At 48.2% G+C, this 21,715-nt stretch overlaps 4 protein-coding genes across 4 annotated transcripts in view; 3 read left to right on the forward strand and 1 right to left on the reverse strand.

Annotated features, from left to right (window-relative positions):
• The first annotated feature begins 2,096 nt into the window (after window positions 1–2,096).
• Window positions 2,097–6,162, forward strand: LOC119355817 (probable metal-nicotianamine transporter YSL13). Its single transcript, XM_037622699.1, has 6 exons — window positions 2,097–2,706; window positions 3,197–3,360; window positions 3,441–3,538; window positions 3,630–3,764; window positions 4,515–4,704; window positions 4,773–6,162. The coding sequence occupies exons 1-6, from the start codon at window positions 2,256–2,258 to the stop codon at window positions 5,883–5,885; spliced, it is 2,151 nt and encodes a 716-aa protein (XP_037478596.1). The 5' UTR covers window positions 2,097–2,255; the 3' UTR covers window positions 5,886–6,162.
• Window positions 6,163–8,095: 1,933 nt separating this feature from the next.
• LOC119355818 (histone H3.2) lies at window positions 8,096–8,907 on the forward strand. Its single transcript, XM_037622700.1, has one exon. The coding sequence runs from the start codon at window positions 8,186–8,188 to the stop codon at window positions 8,594–8,596; it is 411 nt and encodes a 136-aa protein (XP_037478597.1). The 5' UTR covers window positions 8,096–8,185; the 3' UTR covers window positions 8,597–8,907.
• Window positions 8,908–12,717: 3,810 nt separating this feature from the next.
• LOC119359718 (probable metal-nicotianamine transporter YSL13) lies at window positions 12,718–15,978 on the forward strand. The gene is made up of 6 exons (XM_037625821.1): window positions 12,718–13,192; window positions 13,559–13,722; window positions 13,835–13,932; window positions 14,023–14,157; window positions 14,286–14,475; window positions 14,547–15,978. The coding sequence occupies exons 1-6, from the start codon at window positions 12,718–12,720 to the stop codon at window positions 15,657–15,659; spliced, it is 2,175 nt and encodes a 724-aa protein (XP_037481718.1). The 3' UTR covers window positions 15,660–15,978.
• A 1,814-nt stretch (window positions 15,979–17,792) lies between these two features.
• LOC119358019 (putative wall-associated receptor kinase-like 16) overlaps window positions 17,793–21,715 on the reverse strand; it is a 10,716-nt gene continuing 6,793 nt past the window's right edge. The window contains exons 2-3 of the mRNA XM_037624750.1: window positions 19,115–19,261; window positions 17,793–19,018 (exon numbers count right to left, since the gene is read on the reverse strand). Of these exons, the coding sequence (XP_037480647.1) occupies window positions 17,793–19,018; window positions 19,115–19,261 (1,373 nt within the window). The remainder of the gene's footprint in view (window positions 19,019–19,114; window positions 19,262–21,715) is intronic.

Consider the following 21,715-nt stretch of genomic DNA (forward strand, 5'->3'; position numbering starts at 1 on the left):
CTCGCAGCTCACTCGCACCGTGGCGACGCCCAAATCCCCCCTCCCTCCTGCCCGCACCACAGCCACCCCACACCTCCTCCACGCTTCCAATCAGTCGATGCCACCCCAAAATGGCCGGATCTAGCCGCCGGAGGACGCCGCCACCGATATGAAGCGTGGATCCACGCCATGGCGCGCAGCCGACCCAAGGTCACGGCGGTGCCCCCCACCCCACCCCGCTCCTTCACCGACCTGCCGCCGTCTAAGAAGAAGAAGTACACAACATGTGGTAGTGGCCATGGGGGACATAGGTGTCTGAAATAAAGTACACAGACACCGGCGTCCGGTACTAGCTAGGCTCCTTTCAGTCGGCGGAGCTGGCGGCTAGGGTGTATGACAAGAAGGCGGTGGCCGTCTACGACAGCCGGGTGAAGATTAACTTCCCCATCGGCAGCCATGAGGTCCCGGCTGCCGCCGACATCGACCTCCGATTGGTCTCCTGCCGTGAGTTGCGGGAGAACCGGGAGGACTCCGAGCGACCCGAGGTGGCACGTGCCGATGAAGAGTGCATCACTGAGCTCCACCGGATATATCCGGAGCTCGTCGCCGAGGAGCGCCAACGGCTCGATCTATACAAGATGGGCCTCGAGGACAGGTCGTCCAGTGGGGGGAGGGGCAGAGCGAAAGTGATCGAGCTTTTGTGTAACGACTCCGACTTCGGCTTCGGCTCGGGCGGCGTGAAGTTGGGAGAAGATCGTGGCTAAAATAGAGGAGGAAAACGAATAAGTTTGATTGTTTTTATTATTTCGCTCAAATCGACTAGTTTAAATTCATGTTATGCAATGTAGTTTGAACCTAGTTTGTGCTATCCATTGTTATATCTGTGTTATGCAATGTAGTTTGAATCAAATAGGACTATCGATATTTAAATTTGTGTGAACAAGTTTTAGGGAGTAAAAACTAAGAGTTTGGCTAGGAACCACATTTTTAATACTCCTCAAATATACGGAGTTAATATGCATTGCTGGAGCACGGTATACATAGCCGCGGCCAGGCCATGTGAATGGACGGTCAATCCACTTCAATGTGGCGCAGCGGCCGAAGTTACTTTCTGGAGACGCGACTCCGCATTGAAGCGGCAAGAACCAAGAGGCCGCCCCCTAGTTTGGTTACGCGACTCCGCATTGAAGCAGCGAGACCCGAGAGGCCGCCCCCTAGTTTGGTTACGCGACTCCGCATTGAAGCGGCAAGACCCGAGAGGCCGTCCCCTAGTTTGGTTACATCGCGGCTTCAATGCCAGCCGCTACGTGCTATGGGTTGAGATGAATGTGGCACGGGAAGCGACGAGGCCCGAGATGTCGCGTCGGTCAGCCCGCCCTCCCATTCGGCCACATTGCATAGCTTCAATGTCGACCGCTACATGCTCTGGGCCGGCATGAACGCGGCACGGGAAGCAGCGCGTGCATTGGATATAAAGTGCATGAGAGGCGGGAGGGCTTTTTTGGGTGGGCCAGGGTTGTCAGATGCGTTGCGTGGTAGTGGTTCGGACGGCCGCAACCCCCCTGGTTTATTTTCGGTTTATGAAAAAAATGACATCCGAACCACCGAATGGATCGATACAGTGCCTTGTTGAATGACAAAATACGTCCTGACTGCATGGTCCGGACGGTTGCAGATGGTTTGGGCCCTTAACTACTTTAAGATAGAGTATATAATATCGTTTGGGCATGGCCACAATATCTAAAATTTTCCTTTGATAAATTCAACACTAGCAATAAAACTAGTTAATCACTTCAAGATAAAGAGTATAACTTACGCAATGCCTATCGAGGACTCGAGTCTGGGAGCTTCAAGATTGGTAAATTCACCAAATGTACCTTGCTATATATCGACGAGAAGGTTGCTTACACAGAAAGAATAACCCTAAGCAGACACATCAACAAATAGCAGATGCACTATTATCAAATGTGGAAAAACTGTACACTAGATGCACATGCTTACAAACTACGCCCTCTATTCAAAAATGTACATTTAGGAACAGAGGCACGTAGTACAAGTCAAAACCAGAAGGCGTCGAGCCTACGGTCACGCGGGCCATCGTTGTCCTGGCCTGGCCGGCCGTTCTCGTCATCTCAGTGGAGCTGTGGAAGCACCCCTGCTGCCCTGCATATAAACCAACCGAAGGCTCCGGCCTCCGACGTGCACCTCCGTCCGGCCACCTCGAGCTACAAAGGCAGCGTCTGTGGCGCGCCGTTCTCCTGCTCGGTTGCAGCCACATGGCCACCGCCATGCAGCACGCCGCCGGCTCGAACGCGGCCGCGGCTGACGACGTGGAGATGGTGGAGGCGAGCGAGCTCCGGCGGCGAAACAGGCTGCGCGGCGACGGGGGCGCCGTCGCCGCTGCGGAGGAGGAGGACGAGGCGCCGTCCGTGGAGCGCGCGTTCGCGGACCAGCGCGTGCCGTCGTGGCGGGAGCAGCTCACGGTGCGGGCCTTCGTGGCGAGCTTCTTCCTGGCCACCATGTTCAGCGTCATCGTCATGAAGCTCAACCTCACCGTCGGCATCATCCCCTCCCTCAACGTCTCCGCCGGCCTCCTCAGCTTCTTCTTCGTCCGCATCTGGACGGCCGCCATGGAGAAGGTCGGCCTCCTCCGCCAGCCCTTCACGCGCCAGGAGAACACCGTCATCCAGACCTGCGTCGTCGCAGCCTACGGCATCTCCTTCAGCGGTAATTCTTTCGGCAGCACGTCCATCACTTTCGCGATTCTCAAACATTGATTTTTGATACTGACAAGCAACAAAATCGATTTTTCATACTGGCATGCACATACATACTTTTTCTTTTTGAACACATGTTCATTACGAGTACATACTAAGTCACCCTTCAAACAACTTGACAGATTACAAACTTGTTTTTTTTTCTTGCAAAAAGACCAAAGGCCCGATCAAATTACAGACTCTATAACCCATAATATGCAAATTGTAAAGCATGTTAGATATTTCCACATGAATACATGTCGAGCTTGTTGGTTATTTCTACATGAATATGTCAAGCTTGTTAGATATTTCTACAATAGGCACCTTAACTATTTGCGAATTTCTCTTTTGGAACTAACCCTTTTTTTAATGGATTTCTCTGAATTTTTTTTATAAATGATATTAACTAGCAAAGAGAGGATCCCTCCCTATTTCACGATTAACTCACCCACGTCTTTCAGGTGGCTTTGGTAACTACCTACTGGCCATGAGTGACAGAATCGCTTCCCAGGCAGATGAGGCAAATAACCCTCAAAATATCAAGAATCCGCATCTTGGATGGATAATTGGTTTCCTCCTCCTTGTCAGCTTCATTGGGCTCTTTGGTCTTGTGCCTCTGAGGAAGGTAAAATCATTCTATGTTCCGATATTTATTTTCTCAAGCAATCATGTACACACCATTTTAACCAAATTAGCACTGTTCAGATCATGATCATTGACTACAAGCTGACCTATCCAAGCGGCACTGCAACGGCCTACCTCATAAACGGCTTTCACACACCCCATGGTGCCAAGATTGCAGTGTAAATACTGCAACCATTTCTATTTTTGAGCTAGTCAGATCTGTACATGATGAGCTTACCAGTTTTGCTTTGGTTTGCGTCACTTTTACAGGAAGCAAGTAAAGAAACTGGGCTTATTCTTCGTGCTCAGCTTCTTCTGGGGTTTCTTTCAGTGGTTCTACACAGCCACCGATACTTGTGGATTCAACCAATTCCCATCATTAGGGCTGCAAGCTTTCCAGAACAGGTAAAGATTGCAGACCTTGCAAAGGACGTCTCCAGTCAAATTTCTCCAAAGAGTGATGCGTCATTAGCTCATTAACTTAAACTCGTTGCACACCTTAAGCCAATAACTCGGGAAGTGATCGATTTAGGAAGTAAGCTCGTTTATTTGTTCAGTTAAGGCCGAAACTGACTCGGAAGAGAAAAAACCGTCCACGTGGCTGCAGCGTCGGCGTACCTTGCATATTGGGTGAATTATTTACATGGAGTTTTTTTTTCCTAAAGCAGACGAAACTGAACCTGGGCCTTACAGAAAATGAGGGACACCTCTGACCACTAGAATGAACACTGTTTTGTTTATAAAGCAGGTCAATTAATTATTTGTATACGCAACGATATGGTTAATTGTTTTCTACAAAATCAGCCAATTGTTCATAAGGTGATATTATTTATGTCTTCTCGAACCTGCACCCTACGGTAAGTAATATGACTTGCCGACCTAGAACGGCAAATTAATTTGCAAATAACAGTTAGGTTACATAATTTGTATAGAATCACGGCTCGTGTTAGCTAATTGTGTGCACGCTGTTTTGACAATTTGACGTGTTGGAGTCCTTTAGCCTCAGCCTTCTCCAGCACAGGAGAGAACTTAATTAGGCGAGGCGAACTGTCATTACATCATATTTTTACTCTGATTCCTGATTTTGAAGTTTCGTTCAAATCTGCAGAGCACAACTCTTTCAACATCTCCTTAATCGAACTTCTTTTTTGCAAGGTTTTACTTTGACTTCTCTCCGACCTATGTCGGAGTTGGAATGATTTGCCCACATATTGTCAACGTATCTGTTCTCCTTGGAGGCATCCTGTCTTGGGGAATAATGTGGCCTCTCATAGCCAAGAAAAGGGGTATTTGGTTCGCTGCCAATCTTGCTGATACTAGTCTTCACGGAATGCAAGGTTACCGGGTAAGAAAACGCTCTTTCTTGAAGCCTGAGCTATCCTTTCTTCTACTAAATTCCAATTGATATTACAGGTGTTCATAGCCATTGCCTTGATTCTCGGTGATGGCCTCTACAACTTTCTCAAGATGCTCATTCTCACAGCCTGGTCATTAAGATCTCAACACAAGAAGAGTAGCGCTAGTACACTTCCAATCTCTGATGATGAACCAAGTAATGGTACTGCAACTATATCATACGATGAGGAGCGACGCAATGAACTCTTTCTAAAGGATCAAATCCCCTGGTACATTGCATATGGAGGCTATGCTGCTGTTGCCGCCGTATCTATTGGCACTGTCCCACAGATATTCCCTCAGCTGAAGTGGTACCAAATATTGGTAGCCTATATCGTAGCACCGATACTTGCCTTCTGCAATGCCTATGGAACTGGCCTCACTGATTGGTCTCTCGTTACAACTTATGGAAAGCTCGCAATCTTCGCTTTCGGTGCATGGACAGGTGCTTCACATGGAGGTGTTCTTGCAGGTCTGGCTGCCTGTGGTGTGATGATGAGCATTGTTTCTACTGCTGCTGATCTGATGCAGGACTTCAAAACAGGATACCTGACACTGGCCTCACCAAGGTCAATGTTCATCAGCCAAGTCATAGGCACTGCAATGGGTTGCGTCATTGCTCCCTGTGTTTTCTGGCTTTTTTACAAGGCCTTTGATAATATTGGGATCAGTGGAAGTGAGTACCCTGCACCAAATGCTGCCATCTTCCGCAGCATGGCAATACTAGGTGTCGATGGCTTCTCATCGCTACCAAAGAACTGCCTTACTCTCTGCTACATATTCTTTGTTGGAGCAATCGTTGTCAACTTGATAAGAGATCTTGTTCCCAAGAAGGTATCAAACTTCATACCAATCCCAATGGCGATGGCAATCCCATTCTACATAGGATCGTATTTCGCCATTGACATGTTCATCGGGACAGTGATCCTTTTTGTCTGGCAAAAGCTGGACAGAGCCAAGTCGGAAACATTTGCACCGGCAGTTGCTTCCGGCTTGATTTGCGGCGATGGATTGTGGGTTCTGCCTCAGTCGGTGCTTGCTCTTGCCAAGGTGAAACCTCCTATCTGCATGAAGTTTCTGTCAAGAGGGGTGAACGACAAGGTGGATGCTTTCATCACAACATTATCGTAGAATCTTCAGGGAAAAGGAGAAGTAACAGTTATGAATCAAAGATTCAGATTGATGCCAACTCCTGCCACAGTGGAATTTACATTTGTCCTGTTATTAAGAACATACATATGGGCACAATAAGCCGGTGTAGTCGATATAAGTAGATATGAAACTATGTACAAAGCAATGAATTTACTCGTTTGCAAATTAATTTGCTCCCCTGTGTGTGTATATAAATAGTGTGGCAGGAGTTGCAGCAATGTACATTTATCTATAAATTCGCTTGCAATGCTGCATATAAGAACAGAAGTGTCAGGCTAACACTGTAGTTTCTAAATTCATCACCAAAAATTTACTGAAAACATTGCCAGTAGTATTAAACATACTCGTTTTTTGCAATTATAAATATGAATATTCTTCTTTTGCAATTAGTACGAAAATATACTCAGACGTTGCGTACCTCAGGAACAGGAGTTCGTTCCATTGCAGCTCGGATCAGATAGCGCGCCTAGCGGGCCGCTCGCGACCCACGAGGCCACGGCCTCTCCCTCTGCCGCGAACCCCTCTCCTGGAGCCCCACGACGGAGCCCAGCGGCACGACGCTGCGGCGCGGTTGCCCTGGACGGGAAGCTGCGCCTCCCTCCCGCACCACTCCTGTATTCCGGGCAGAGCGGCGCTGCTTGCTGGCCGGCGGCGCGCGGCGGGTAGTCGGCGATGTCAGGCAGGGTCCTGCTGATCTGACGAAGTGACAAGCTAGACATCCGAGGAGCTATCGGCAAAAAAAAAAGTCGTTTGTAAAATCCGAAAAAGTGCACCACCAAATGTTGCACGAATCTTGCGCACCCAAGCATCTTGCATGCCAATTTTTATTCACATTTTTTGTATTTTTTTGCTATCTTTTTTGAATTTACTGTTCTTCAAGAGCGGATGAGTCTAGGCTCACATGGCAATTACCGTGTTAAGAACTACACAAATTCGACACAACCAACGCCCTTGACTAAGATAGAATGAGGCGAAATACGGAACAGAAAAACATCACAAGCTATATGGGACCAAGAATGAGAGAGACGTGCCTTTCAAAAGAAAAATGAGAAACATGCCAATACATGCGTAGCTTTTTTTTTTGAAAGGATCGGATTTACTATAAAGTTTATCGAAAGTACAAAGCATCTAAACACATAATAAAAATCACATCAAAATTTTAAGACCACCGGACGATCACTATTGCAGCTAGAACGAGTCGTCGACGCGTCGCTATCGTTGCTCCTATACCGAAGACAGCTTGACCTTGTCAATAATAGCCGACAAGTCTTAATGCATGTGCCCTTATGAACTAATGCCCCTTGAACCGCAATTGTCACCGTTGAACCCTTGCACATATCTAAAGCACCTTATGCCAAATTTTGCCACATGACGAGAAAGCCTAACCTTACCGCTCTAAGAAGGTGGCAGGAATCTACGCCGAAGCTCCGTCGACTATAACCAGATGGACGAACTCGAGAAGGATTAGAGCCCGAAAGACAAACTCAAAGAAGAAAGCATCGCCATCCGCTTGAACGCCGCACCAGTGAGGACTAAAAAAACTCTATTGTAAACTACTAATTAGTGCGGAGGCATCGGGGTTCCCTCCCTGCCACCAGCCGCCGGAGCGGCCGGCAGAGGGGAGGCGAATCAATGGGCTCGCCAGTGAAAGCAGGAGCAGGGAGTTTTCCTTAGCCGTCTAGGGTGGTTAGGGGAGAAAGACGAGATTTTTTTCTTTTTCTCATAGTGACAAAATTTGAAACACTGTTGTATAGAGTTGGCTGTAAACCGAACATAAGAGTAAGGTTAATATTAAATTTCATTTCATTTTTCAAAATAATTATATAAAGCTATCTTCAAGCTAGAGTTTTAATGTAGTAAGTCTTTTTATGAATCTTCATAAGTGAAATATGAGCATATCTTTGATTTCTTTTAAAATATGAATAATTTAGACGAGTATAGATTCTCCCGGCAATTTGACCCACTCAACAGGCGAGAAGTGCTACCACGGATCATGATCCGTGGCCAGCCCCACACAAACACATCTCCACCGTCTCCCATTCCCCACGCCCGATCCAACGGCTCAGCCGCGACGCGCTCCTCGATCCCTTCATGGCGCCATTATCCGTCCAAAGCCCGAAATTTTCGCTCCCATTTTTCAACCCGCGCGCCAACCTCCAAATTCCCATCCCTACTTAGCCATCTACCTGCACCGCAGATCATCAGAACCCACACCGCCGTCCCAATCTCCCACCAAGAAACCACCGCACTCCCGCCCAGGCCGCCGACCTCCAGCTCCGATGGCCCGCACGAAGCAGACGGCGCGCAAGTCCACCGGCGGCAAGGCGCCGCGAAAGCAGCTGGCGACCAAGGCGGCGCGCAAGTCCGCCCCGGCCACCGGCGGCGTGAAGAAGCCGCACCGTTTCCGCCCTGGAACCGTCGCGCTGCGCGAGATCCGCAAGTACCAGAAGAGCACGGAGCTGCTCATCCGCAAGCTCCCCTTCCAGCGGCTGGTGCGGGAGATCGCGCAGGACTTCAAGACGGACCTGCGCTTCCAGAGCTCCGCCGTGTCCGCGCTGCAGGAGGCCGCCGAGGCGTACCTCGTCGGGCTCTTCGAGGACACCAACCTCTGCGCCATCCACGCCAAGCGCGTCACCATCATGCCCAAGGACATCCAGCTCGCCCGCCGGATCCGAGGGGAGCGCGCCTAGCCTCCGAATGCTTCCTGCCGCCATGGTCCCTTCTTGGTTGATCCTGAGGGGATTTATTTCGTCCACCTGTGCGTCGAGTTGTTTAGGTTCTACTAGTCGATGATATGGTCCTGTGATGTTGATTACCTATTGGGAAATTGCAATGGATGTGAATGTGATATATTTTATCCTCATTTCAGAGATCTGGTGAATTGAATTCTCTGCTTGGATGCTATGTCTGGTGAATGATTCTGTACCATCCTAGGAATGGTTCTGTTTGTGTATCAGAAATTTGCAATCGACAATTACTGTGGAGATTGCAGAATTTTGTACATGTTTGTGTGTTGTTTAATTCTTTTGAGCACCGGCTATTTTGTCTAACAGTCTGTTAACTGACAGAATGCATAACTTAGTGTTAACTGACAGAATGCATAATTTAGTGTTAACTGACAGAATGCATAATTTGATGTCAGATTAAACTTTAGATATGATCCCTATGAGGCTACTTCTGCCAAAGTTTTGATTGATCGGAAGGTGGATGTGAGTACGAGCCACTCATCACCGCAGTTGCTATGATATTGTTTGTAGTTATTGTGGCATAGATCCCATCCTTGCTCACGTAGTTCTGCGGGTCTCGGAGGACCGTCACAATTGCAAAGTTGCTGTTTACAATCTTGCTGGTGCCACACTGCACATATGGCCATATGGGTAAAAAAGTTTTGGCTCCGTTACCGTATCCACATCAAGCCTTGGTCCCATACTTCAGCCCTGAAATCACCACCTGACCAGTTTCAGTAGTAATTGACACTTGTAATTTCAGATAGGGTTATGAACCAAGCCAATTGATCTACTCACTCGATGGCAGACAGGATTTGGCAGAGCTTACCATGAGCTTCTGGGTGCCTGAACAGCTCGAGCATGACGGAATATTTGTTTTTTTTTGCGGGTGACGGAATATTTGTTGACGTACACACAATCGATGCATCCTAAATCGTCTTCCTACCCGCGCCCAAGCAGTTGTTGAGCAGTTCATCGTGGTACACAACAGCGCGATTGTAACTAGTCATACATACTCATCCAGATCATTGCCATGCGGAACCTCCATGAGAAAAGCCAGGCAGCACCCGATCAGTCCCATGTTGGAAATCATGAAGCCGCCAGCCCCAATGCTGTACAATTTCTGGATTTTTTTGAGCAAACTCAATTCTTGGAAATAGTTCAGCAGGTGTTATACATGACGGAGTTCGCTGAATCCGCCTAGTATTATTTTGATCATTTGAAGTTATACTAACTAGTACCATTTGTGCTACCCAAAATTACCTGTACTGTCCCTGAGATATGGCTGACAACGGCAGGATGAAAACACCATCCTCTAGAGTGGTTGGAATAAATAATGACTCTTTTGACATTCTTGGTAAACAAAATGGAGACTATTTTGTTAGGGCGCTGCTAGCCTTCTAGGTAGTAAGTCTATATTTCACTTGGAACGTGGTAGTGGTCTATGGGGATGCCCAGCAAGATGGCAAAGCCAAGTTCCTGGTTGAACTGGTACATGTCATTAAGAAATCTCCATATCCTATAATCATTGCAGGTGACTTTAGCATGACTAGACAGAACTGTGACAAAAATAAACCAGGAGGCTTGAACAGATGGGGTCCTCTGTTCAATGCTGTCACTGAACAAGGAGATCCCATGGAATTTAACCTTTTCTGGTATGATGTACACTTGATGCAATAACCAGGAGAACTCTACCTATGAGCTTTTAGATAGAGTGTTGGTGTCACCTGCTTGGGAGGAACATTTCCCCCCAACATGTGTCTACTCGGTGCCAACTGCTCGGTGTGTGGCGCTTCGGAGGACGCAAATCATGCCATTTTTTGATGCCATCTTCTTGTTTTTTGCTTGGAGTGTCGTGCGAGCCACGGCTGGGCTTAATTGGAACCCTTCGTCAGTGGTGATCTCCTTTCGTGCCCGGTGTCCCTGAGAGGCCAGGCTAGTAGAGCTATGTGGACATGCATTGGGGCGCTGCTATGGTTGCTTTGGCACATGCGCAACAAAATTACAATCGAGGGTGTGTTCCCATCTCATCCGGCTGGTTGTATTCTTAAATGCACCATCTCTTTGCAGTAGTGGAGTCTATTGGGGAAGCGCCATGACTCTAAAGGTTTGAAGACCGCGATGCAACATACTAGCATCTCTCGAGCTCCGGCAGCGTTGCTTAGGGTAGCACCTTATTTTGGTGTGTTATGAGCCTGCGTGCTCGGGTTGGCTTTTGCCTATAATATCCTTAGGTGGAACCTAGAATATCGTATGTCGTTCATGTGGTGTTCGGAACCTTGTCACTTTGCCATGTTGTGGCTTTATTAATTTAAAGTCGGATGCCTCCGACATCTTCGTTCTAAGAAAATGTGTCTCTACTCTTGCTAGGGAGCTATCTGATCATACACCACTAATGATCTCTTCTCGAATGAAGCTTTTAGGAATGACTCCTATGACGTAGGAGCCTCAAAGCTCCAATGAGTAACAAGTTTGATATAGCACAAGCAGGGGCACACATTACTTTGGTGGAAGTGTAGATCTAGGATTACTCTTTGAATCCTGAACTTTTGGTGGAGTTTGGTTGAAGGAATCAGTCGTATGGGGGTGACCTCTTTCAAGGTCAGCTATGGGGGCAACTCAGATTTGGAGGATTAGGTGTAGAGGTAGAAGAGGGTGTCTTCTATAGCTCCCTACAAGTCCAACTGTTACTCTCACTTGTAGCACATACTCAGAGATCCGACCCATCTAGAGGAGGACCCACTTGGTACCCTGGAGATTCGGCCCATTCAGAAAAGGTGGCATTGAGTATCAAGGAGATCCAGGGGTTATATGCACAGAGACACATGATGTAAGTGGAAATGCCAACTGGCCCATGAAGATCCAACCCATCTAGAGGAGATAGGGGATAGGGCCTCGGAGACCCGAGGTATCTAGAGAAGCCATTTGGACTCCAGTGAGGAAACACATGTCCTTTTCGGTAGTGGTTTAGATGGATGGGTGGTTGAGGTGGGCTCTCACCTCCATCCTTCTCATCAGTTGGGACATATTACCTCCGTCCCAAATTAGTTGTTTTAGATTTGTCTAGATGCATATGTACCTGACACTAAAATGTGTCTAGATTCATTCGTATCTAGACAAATCTAAGACAACTAACTCAGGACTAAGGGAGTACGTATCACCTCAGAATTAATTGGTTAAGTTATTCCCTTTGATCATACGTACGCATCATTCGGTAAAACACACTCAAGGGGCTAGATGTACTTTCAATAAGGAAGAAACATTTTTTTTGGTGCGAGACGATGTTCTCGTCAATTGCGAGATGTATGCGGTGACTTCAATCTATCTTGAAGCTCCATGAATCCGAATCTCCAATTAATGACGTGCGGGTGTATGGTTCTAAATAAATGTAAAAATATAAATAAATCAATTTTCACGATAATTTCCAGACTGGAATCATATAGCAATATTAATTACCATTAATTCATTGCCATTTATTTCCATATTTTGTGTTTTATGATGTTTTATTTGCTTCCTTGTTTGGGGTATATCGGCCCTACGCGCCATTAATACCTTCCTTGCCTGCTCCTCCCTCCGTTCTCAATTGCAGCACATCAATTGGCACACTATAGCCGCACCGAAGCTTGTACTGCCGTATGGTTGAACTCGATTTCTCCGTGGTGTGAGGAATAAAACATCCTTTCTCCCCGCAAAAAATAAATAAATAAATTAGCGGGCGTATTAGGAGGAAACGCCTGATTCTTCCCATTTTACCCCCCGTATAGCGCCTTTGCATGCAAACCGTCTGAACGACACTAATAGCGCCTTTACGGAGTAGGACGTCATAGCATGTCCATTGCGAGAGCCATACACTGGATGCCAACGCCCACAGGACTGGCACAGTCAAACCACCAGCCGTCACGCGGTCCATCGTTGCCCCGAGTCCTCCTGACCCATCGTTCTTGTCGTCGGAGTGGAAGCACCCCCGCATATAACCCAAGGACCCCGGGCTCTGGCATGCACCTCCGCCTGGCCACCTTGTTGAGAGCAGAAGGGTAGCGTCCGCGGTGCGCGCTCTTGCTCCGTCCGTCGCAGCCACCGGCGGCATGGCCACCGCTGTGCCGCGCACCGCCGGCTCGGCCTCGTCCGTGGTTGACGTGGAGATGGTGGAGGCGAGCGAGATCCGGCGGCGGGCCAGGCCGGGCGACCGCGTGTCGCCGCCCGGCGACTGGGGAGAGTGGCGCGAGCGCGGCGTCGTCGCTCAGGGTGACCAGCCGGCGTCCCTGGAGCGCGTGTTCGCGGACCAGCGCGTGCCGTCGTGGCGTGAGCAGCTCACGGTGCGCGCCTTCGTGGCCAGCTTCTTCCTGGCCGTCATGTTCAACATCATCGTCATGAAGCTCAACCTCACCATCGGCGTCATCCCCTCGCTCAACGTCTCCGCCGGCCTCCTTGGCTTCTTCTTCGTCCGCCTCTGGACGTCGGCCATCGAGAGGATGGGGCTCCTCAAGCAGCCCTTCACGCGCCAGGAGAACACCGTCATCCAGACCTGCGTCGTCGCCGCCTACGGCATCCCCTACAGCGGTAATTCTTGTCATTCGCTGGTTTATCGATTCGGTTTGTAATCACTTGCATGCTCTCTCTTTTTTTTCTTTGCGAATAATTACTGGCATGCTCTCTTTTTTTTTGGCGAATAATTACTGGTATGCTCGTACACACAACTTGATCGATTGTAGACTCTGCACCCAGACTCGTACAGGCAAATTTAAAATTTTGCTAAATATTCTAGCTGAATACATGACAACTGCATGCACCTATACGCCTTTTTCAAGTATTTGAGAAAATTCTTTGGAACATAGCTATTCGTGAATGACACTAGGAAAGAGTAAAAACTTACTAAAGCACGAGCTGGGTACCCTTATTTCACGATTAACTCAAAATTTATTTCAGGGGGCTTTGGTAATTACCTATTGGCCATGAGCGGCAGAATCGCTTCGCAGGCAACAGAGGCAAATAACCCTCAAAATATCAAGAATCCGCATCTTGGATGGATAATTGGCTTCCTCTTCCTGGTCAGCTTCATTGGGCTCTTCGGCCTTGTGCCACTGAGAAAGGTAAAAGGATTTTATGTTCCAATATTTTCGGTATTCAAGAAAAAAATGTTCCGATATTTACTGAACCTGTCGTGTCAGATGCCTGTTTAACTAACTTAGCACTGCTCTTCAGATCATGATCATTGACTACAAGCTGACCTATCCAAGTGGCACTGCAACTGCCTATCTCATAAACGGCTTTCACACACCCCAGGGTGCCAAGATTGCAGAGTAAATACTGCAACCATTTCCATTTCTGTGCTAGTAAGATGCCCGCACAATGAGTTTACCAACTTTGATTTGGTTTGCGTCGTTTTACAGGAAGCAAGTAAAGAAACTGGGTAAATTCTTGGTTCTCAGCTTCTTATGGGGTTTCTTTCAGTGGTTCTACACAGCCACTGATGAATGTGGATTCCAGAAATTCCCATCATTAGGGCTGCAAGCTTTCAACAACAGGTAAAGATGGCACCCTGGACGCCTCCTATCAAATCTCTCCATTCGACTTCTGACTTTCAAGATTCCTTCAAATTTGCAAAGCAGACCCATTCCAACATTCACCTTAATCGAACTTATTTTTTTGCAAGGTTTTACTTTGACTTCTCTTCTACCTATGTCGGAGTTGGAATGATTTGCCCACATATTGTGAACGTATCTGTTCTATTGGGAGGCATCCTCTCGTGGGGAATAATGTGGCCTCTTATAGCCAATAAAAGAGGCAGTTGGTTCTCTGCCGATCTCCCTGAGAGTAGTCTCCGTGGAATGCAAGGTTACCGGGTAAGAGTTACAGTCTTCCTTGAACCTCGAGTTATCCTTTTTTCCCTACTAAATTCCGATGGGTATGATAGGTCTTCATAGCCATTGCCGTGATTCTTGGCGATGGCCTCTATCACTTTCTCAAGATGCTCATTCTGACGGTCTACTCATTAAGATCTCGACTCAAGACGGGCAGCGCTAGTCCATTTCCTGTCTCTGATGATGAAACAAGTAACGGTACAGCTGCTATCTCATATGATGAGCAGCGGCGCAAAGAACTATTTCAAAAGGATCAAATACCCTGGTACATTGCATATGGAGGTTACGTTGCTGTTGCCGCTGTATCTATTGGCACAGTCCCGCAGATATTCCCTCAATTGAAGTGGTACCAAATATTGGTAGCCTATATCGTAGCACCGGTACTTGCCTTCTGCAATGCCTATGGAGCTGGCCTCACTGATTGGTCTCTTGTTACAACTTATGGGAAGCTTGCAATCTTTGCTTTCGGTGCGTGGACAGGTGCTTCAAATGGAGGTGTTCTTGCCGGTCTGGCTGCCTGCGGTGTGATGATGAGCATTGTTTCTACCGCTTGTGATCTGATGCAGGACTTCAAAACAGGATACCTGACACTGGCCTCACCAAGGTCAATGTTTATCAGCCAAATCATAGGCACTGCAATGGGTTGCGTCATTGCTCCCTGTGTTTTCTGGCTTTTTTACAAGGCCTTTGAAGACGTTGGGATCAGTGGAAGTGAGTACCCTGCACCAAATGCTGCCATCTTCCGCAGCATGGCAATACTAGGTGTCGATGGCTTCTCATCGCTGCCAAAAAACTGCATCACTCTTTGCTACATATTCTTTGTTGGAGCAATCGCTGTTAACTTGATAAGAGATCTTGTTCCCAAGAAGGTATCGAGATTTATGCCAATCCCAATGGCGATGGCGATACCATTCTACCTAGGACCATATTTCGGCATCGATATGTTCATCGGGACAGTGATCCTTTTTGTCTGGCAAAGGCTGGACAGAGTAAAATCAGACACATATGCACCTGCAGTTGCTTCCGGCTTGATTTGTGGCGATGGGTTGTGGGTTTTGCCCCAGTCAATGCTTGCTCTTGCCAAGGTGAAACCTCCAATCTGCATGAAGTTCCTGTCAAGAGGAGTGAACGCCAAGGTGGATGCTTTCATCGCAACATTATCATAGAATGTTCGTCGCTGTTGTCAATCAAAGATTCAGGTTGATGCCAGACATGTATGAAATTTGAATTTGTCCATTTATTTGAAAAAATAAGCCAGTGTAGTGTAGTTGATATGACTAGGGGCCCGTTCGGTATCCCTCCGCTCCTGGAGCAGATGGAGCTGCAGTTAGAAATCTCGGAGCGGGCGAAACGGTGCTCCCCAGATCCGCGGATTTTGAGGAGCCGGTGGATTGCCGAACAGGCCCTAGATATAAAACTATGCACAAAGAAATGAACGGCGAATGTATTGTTCTTTGCTCTTTTGCAATTTGACTGTTTTGTGAATCTTTTCCGATTTGATTTTCCCTAGTGTGTGTATAATGAATAGTGGGGCAGGAGTTGCAGCGAGGCACATAAGACTGGAAAATATCGGGCTAATAGTTTCAAATTTTCATTAACAAAAATTAACTGAAAAGAGTGGCAGTAGGCAGTAATACTAAATTTATTCAGACGTGCGTACCTCAGGAAGAGGAGTTCGGATCCGTTGGAGTACGCGATCCATTGCAGCTCGGACGAGTACACTGTCTGGAGTCTGGACCACCTGCCAGTCGCCATGTCACCCAGCTCTCTGTCTCGTGGTGACGCGTGCGCCACCTCCACCCCGCCGACTCGGCCATCGAGCCGACGAGCACGATGACGTTGATCTGCGTCTGAGCAAGAGTAGCCTGCACGGCTGCACCTAGGCGCCACCTGCATGGTGCACTCCGACCGTGCCTGCCATGGCAGCCCCGTTCTTGCGGTCGGGTGCGCTGAAGCAGCATCGCGCCTGCTGGCCCGTGATGAAGCAGAGACCGCGGACTTCTCATATTCCATGAATCCATGCTGAGGATATCTCAAGACCCATGTGAGGTGCCAGGACACGGTGGGAAGTTTAGTCTCACCACACTAATGTAGAAAAGTTAAGTGCTTCTTATAAGGGATTATCTTTCACATGCTCTTACAAAACTTAAGAAGAGAAGTAACTTCAGGGCGCTCCTCCCTCGCCCGCAACGCCTCACGCACTCCCACGTTTCATAAACGAGCCGAGTTTAGAACTATGTCATGCTTGTCCTTTATTTTTGCCGGATAGAAACGAATAATTATTTGGAGATTAATTATGAGTCGCTAATGGACACACCACTAATCCGAGATGTTGGAGTGTGGGTTGTCGGTCGTGAGCCTAAGCCTAGGCCCACGACTCCCTTTCCGACAACCTATATATTGGAGGCGTTGACAATCGTAGCCGACACACTCGCTCTGCCTCCTCACACATAACTCTAGCAACCATTGTCGTTCACTCACTACTGCAGCTTCTAGCGATGTCATCCCGCCGCGTGTATGACAGTTCGAGAGAGTAGACCTCTGGGACCCCATTGTTTGTGATCCTGCATCGAAAGAAGGGTGATAAAGTTTTTCGGGAGCATCCTCGGCGCGATTGCCCGCTGATCGTCTTCATCTTCGTCCTCTGCTTTGACTACTTCCTCATCATTGATGCGACGGTTGACGGTGTTGCCAAGTAGAATGTTGCTGAGGAAGCCGCTGGTGCCCCCGCGACTTTGTCTGGCCTACTTGAGGGTATGATCTGTATTCAGTGGCTCATGTTCTAGCCGTACTTACTGTTTTCATAGATGTTTTGGTTGTATGTTCAATATGTTCTCACATGCTTATATTGGTATGAAATTCATGCTGTTATTGCCATGTTCATGATTTATTTATGGATTAAATCAATCAAAAAATTGCTAATACCCAATAATAACACTTAAAAAGGATAAATTTTGCCAAAAAGTTGAAAAACGCGACATAAATTTCAAAGCAGCGGACTGATGGTAGATGCATGCACGATAGAAAAATCACTGCATGTCGACGGTTCTGCTAGTTGTTGCGTCCAGACTGCCCGGCGCATGATGCGAATATTATGATTGGCCCATTAGTCGATCTGCGTGTTTAGACATGCAGAGTGCAAGTTCCAACTTGTGTGATTCTGATTGGCCCCAAAGAAGCAATTCACTCTTACATATGCCGAATTGAAATTGGCGCTATACGCTCTAAAATCGATTTTGCAGGCATGGGCAAAAGGTAATGAAGATACACGCAACGGTATGCCTCATCATGCTTACAAACTACCGCGGTACACGCTGAGACGACATGAACTCCTGCTCTTGGCTGAACTGACGCGAGCCGTGCTGACCAATCGCCGGAGCAACGCTACCACGCCCGCCGTCTCCCGCAGCTTCACAGCGAGGCCGTGCCGCTTCGTCCCGCCCCGCCCTCGGTGCAACACGGCGCCCCGTCAGGAGCTGCAGCCTCATCTCCACGTCCTTCATGGTAGGTCTCTCCCCTCGTGTCAGACTGAGGCACTCCTCCGCCAACCGAGCCATGCACAGAACCCCCTCCTCACTCGCTTCCTCAAGGATCTGAGCATCCACCATCTCCTCGAGGGGGTGCCTCTCCCTCATAGCCCACAAGAAGTAGTTCGACAGGTTCTGCTTCTCGCCCTGCTCGTTCTGAATGATCGGTTTCCTTCTCGTCAGCAGCTCTACGAGAATCACTCCGAAACTGTAAACGTCGCTCTTCTCGTTGAGCTGGCCGGTGTGGTAATACTCCGGATCCAAGTACCCAAACGTGCCCTGAACGGCGGTCACCAGGTGCGTCTGATCGTTCGGGATCAGCCTCGACGCGCCGAAATCGGAAACTTTGACGGTGTAGCTGTCCGTCAGGAGCACGTTCATGCACTTGACGTCTCTGTGCAGGATCGACACTGAAGCCGCGGAGTGCAGGTACGTGAGCGCGCCCGCGATCTCGGTGGCGATCCTTAGGCGCTCCTCCCAGGGCAACGGCGACAAGCCACCGTTGAGCTCGCGGTGTAGGAGGTCGTAGAGCGTGCCGTTGGAGACGAACTCGTAGACGAGCAGAGGGACCTCGGATTCGAGGCAGCATCCGTGGAGCTTCACCACGTTCCGGTGGTTGATCTGCGACAGGATGGACACTTCATTGATGAACTGGTCGATCTCGCTGATCACCGCGAGCGTTGATTTTTTGATGGCCACCACGCGCTGGTCGGTAAGGATGCCCTTGTACACAGTGCCGTGGCCGCCGCGTCCGACCACGCGGGCGTGATCGAAGTTATTCGTCGCCTTTTGCAGCTCCTCCAGGGAGAATATCTTTGTGCCATCGCTGGCACTTTTGTCGGAAGAGATCAGCTGTTCTAGCAGAATGCCTCTGTTCTTCCCGTAATGCCTCCTTCTCAGGCGTTTCTGAACGCCTCTCTTCCATCTCCGAGTAAGAATAGCAACAACTGCGGCAAGAAACAGGATGCCTCCGCCACTGCTTAGTCCAATAGTGACACCTGCATCGGTTGTCCGTCAAAAGTATGAGTTATTCATGTCCGGACAGAAAGATCTTCATTTCTTTGACAGGATTGCAAGTGCTACATATCGCTTACCTAATATTGCACTAGATGGTTTGCATTTCCTTGTGACGACATCGAAATTTGTTCCACGAGGACACTTGATGCATGCATAGTTCCCAACATTATTCTGGCAAATACCATTGCAGACGTATTTATCTGGCTGCAGGCACTCGTCAACATCTATAAATCGCACAATAATGTCAGTGGTGATCCTTGCAATGTAGTGCAAAATTGACATGTAATATCTCTCGTAAAGCGATAGCGCAATGCTAGAGCTACGGGCCGTTTTTAAGTGATTCATTGTACGGGCTGATGCATGCCGCTAACTTGGAAAACAATGATATCGTTCCGTGGAAACAACAAATTCATTTTCTTGTTAATTCCAAGAACGATAGGTTTGGTACTGCTGCAAAAAAGGTATGCAAAAGTTAGTCAACTGCGAGCGTTAAAGGTAGGCTGACGTGGCAGCCACGACCCGTTTTTTCCTTTCCTAATCGGCTTTGGCTTTTTTTAGGGTCCCGATAACTGTCACACGTGTGATGTATCGGATAGTTGTGCCACACGCCTCGTGTGGCATGGACAGCAAGCAGTCCACACATCTATGTGTGGGCAAAACAACTAATGCCCACACACATTTTTTTCCCTCCTGAACCCTCGTATTCAGGCCTCGTACCCTTCTGGTCCCGCACGCGACGCGTGCGCCCACCGCGCGCCCGCAGTTGCCATGGTCCAGACCCTCGTTCATGTTCGTTTATCTGCAGTTGCCATGGTTGCTCAACTGCAGTTGCCATGTATGGTCTGATCTAATGTAGTTGCCATGATTTCATAACTTTAGGAGTTGCCACATACTAACAGTAGGCAGTTGAGAGAGTTGCCATGTGCTTACAAGCATGTTAGGGCAGTTGCCATGTAAAAAGGAAGAGTTGACATCTGCTTACGTGCACGTTAGGGCAGTTGCCATGTACGTGCACGTTGGGGCAGTTGCCATGTACCATGCAAAAACACATGGCAACTCGGTAAAACACAGTTGTCATCTGCTTACGTGCACACTAGGCAGTTGCCGTGTACCCTGCAAAAACACATGGCAACTCGGGTAAAAAGGGAGAGTTGCCACCTGCTTATAAAGCACACTAGAGGCAATTGCCATGTGCGCTGCAAAAACACATGGCAACTAGCAGCTTACGTGTGGGAGAGGAGACGGGCGTGTGGGCGAGATGGCAAATGCCCACACACCAGCCCTTGTGCGTGACTGAAAACTGGTGTGTGGGTAAACTGCTATACGCTCACACACCGGCCCCTCCGTGTGGTAAAACGGATGTGTGGGCGAACTATGTCACATACCACACACACGCCTTGGCCTACGTGACACAGAAAATCAGCCAGATTATGTCAAGATTCGTGCATATAGTACTGGACGGTGATGAATGCGTGTGGTCGAGATGGTCAACGCCAACACGTGTAGGTGTTAACATTTCTGTTTTTTTAATCAAATTAACGAGTTTATAGCCTAAATCGATCAATTCCTGAGTTGTTGGACTAAAACGTACAATTGGTTTGAGTTCATGGACTAATGGAGCATTTCACTCTCAAAATGTAGTGCATATTTGATTGGTGCCGCTGCATTTTTCTAATTTCCCTGACCTGACGTTGTACTAGCTAGGATCATTTGTTTGTTTCCATGCAACCCAGAATTTGCTATTCTTGTGATTTATTTCATTCCTAACACTTTTTGAGCTAAATTATACTAGATGATGGTCAACTTGTTGCATAGTCTTTGTTCTAAAAATAAATAGTTATATCTGTTAATAGTCTTCGTTCAAAAATAGTAGTACTTCCTCTGGTCTAAATTAATTGACGCAGCCTCTATACAACATCAATTAGTTTAGATCGAAGAGAGTATTATATTTGCTATCCAACAACTCAATATCTACTTACTTGTCCTTTCAAATTGTATTTTGTTTTTGGTACTCTGCTTGGGAACAAAGAAGAGTACACCATAAGTTCTATACAAGTACTCACTCCGTCCTGAATTAGTTATTTTAGATTTATCTAGATAAGGATGTAGATATACCTAGACACAGTTTAGTGCTAGGTACCACCACTATGAGAAAGCTTGTAAATAGAGTTTTAGCAATAGCGCGGTATTATTGGTCAGCGCTATTGCTAGTTAGTGGTAGCGCTGGTCATCCACAAGCGCTACATGTAGGGAAGTAGCAGTAGCGTGGGGCCGAGAGGCAGCGCTACTGCTAAGTCGTCCTATAGCCATCGGCCGGGGCTGCCCGTAGTACTAGCGATGGTCACAGGCCCATGCTACTGCTATTGGGCTTAGTAGTAGCGCACGCCTATGACCAGCGCCACTGTTATGGGTGCCTTATCCAATTTGCTCCTCGCGTCGACCTTCTTCCTCCCCTCACTCCCCGTTGCGTCACTGTGCCTCCTCCACCGACGCCCTCCCTCTTCCTTCCTCGGTATGCCGTGACCCTCCTCCCTCCTCGTTCCATTGCCCTCCTTCCTCCTCCTCCGGCCGCGCCCTCCTCCCTCCTCCTCCGGCAGCCCTCCTCCCCCTCCTCCTCGTCTCTCCTCCTCCCCCCTCCTCCCACCCCTCCTCCCTCCCTCCCTCCCTCCTGCCTTCCT

This window comes from Triticum dicoccoides, chromosome 2A (assembly GCF_002162155.2).
Source record: "Triticum dicoccoides isolate Atlit2015 ecotype Zavitan chromosome 2A, WEW_v2.0, whole genome shotgun sequence".
Classification (NCBI taxonomy): domain Eukaryota; kingdom Viridiplantae; phylum Streptophyta; class Magnoliopsida; order Poales; family Poaceae; genus Triticum; species Triticum dicoccoides.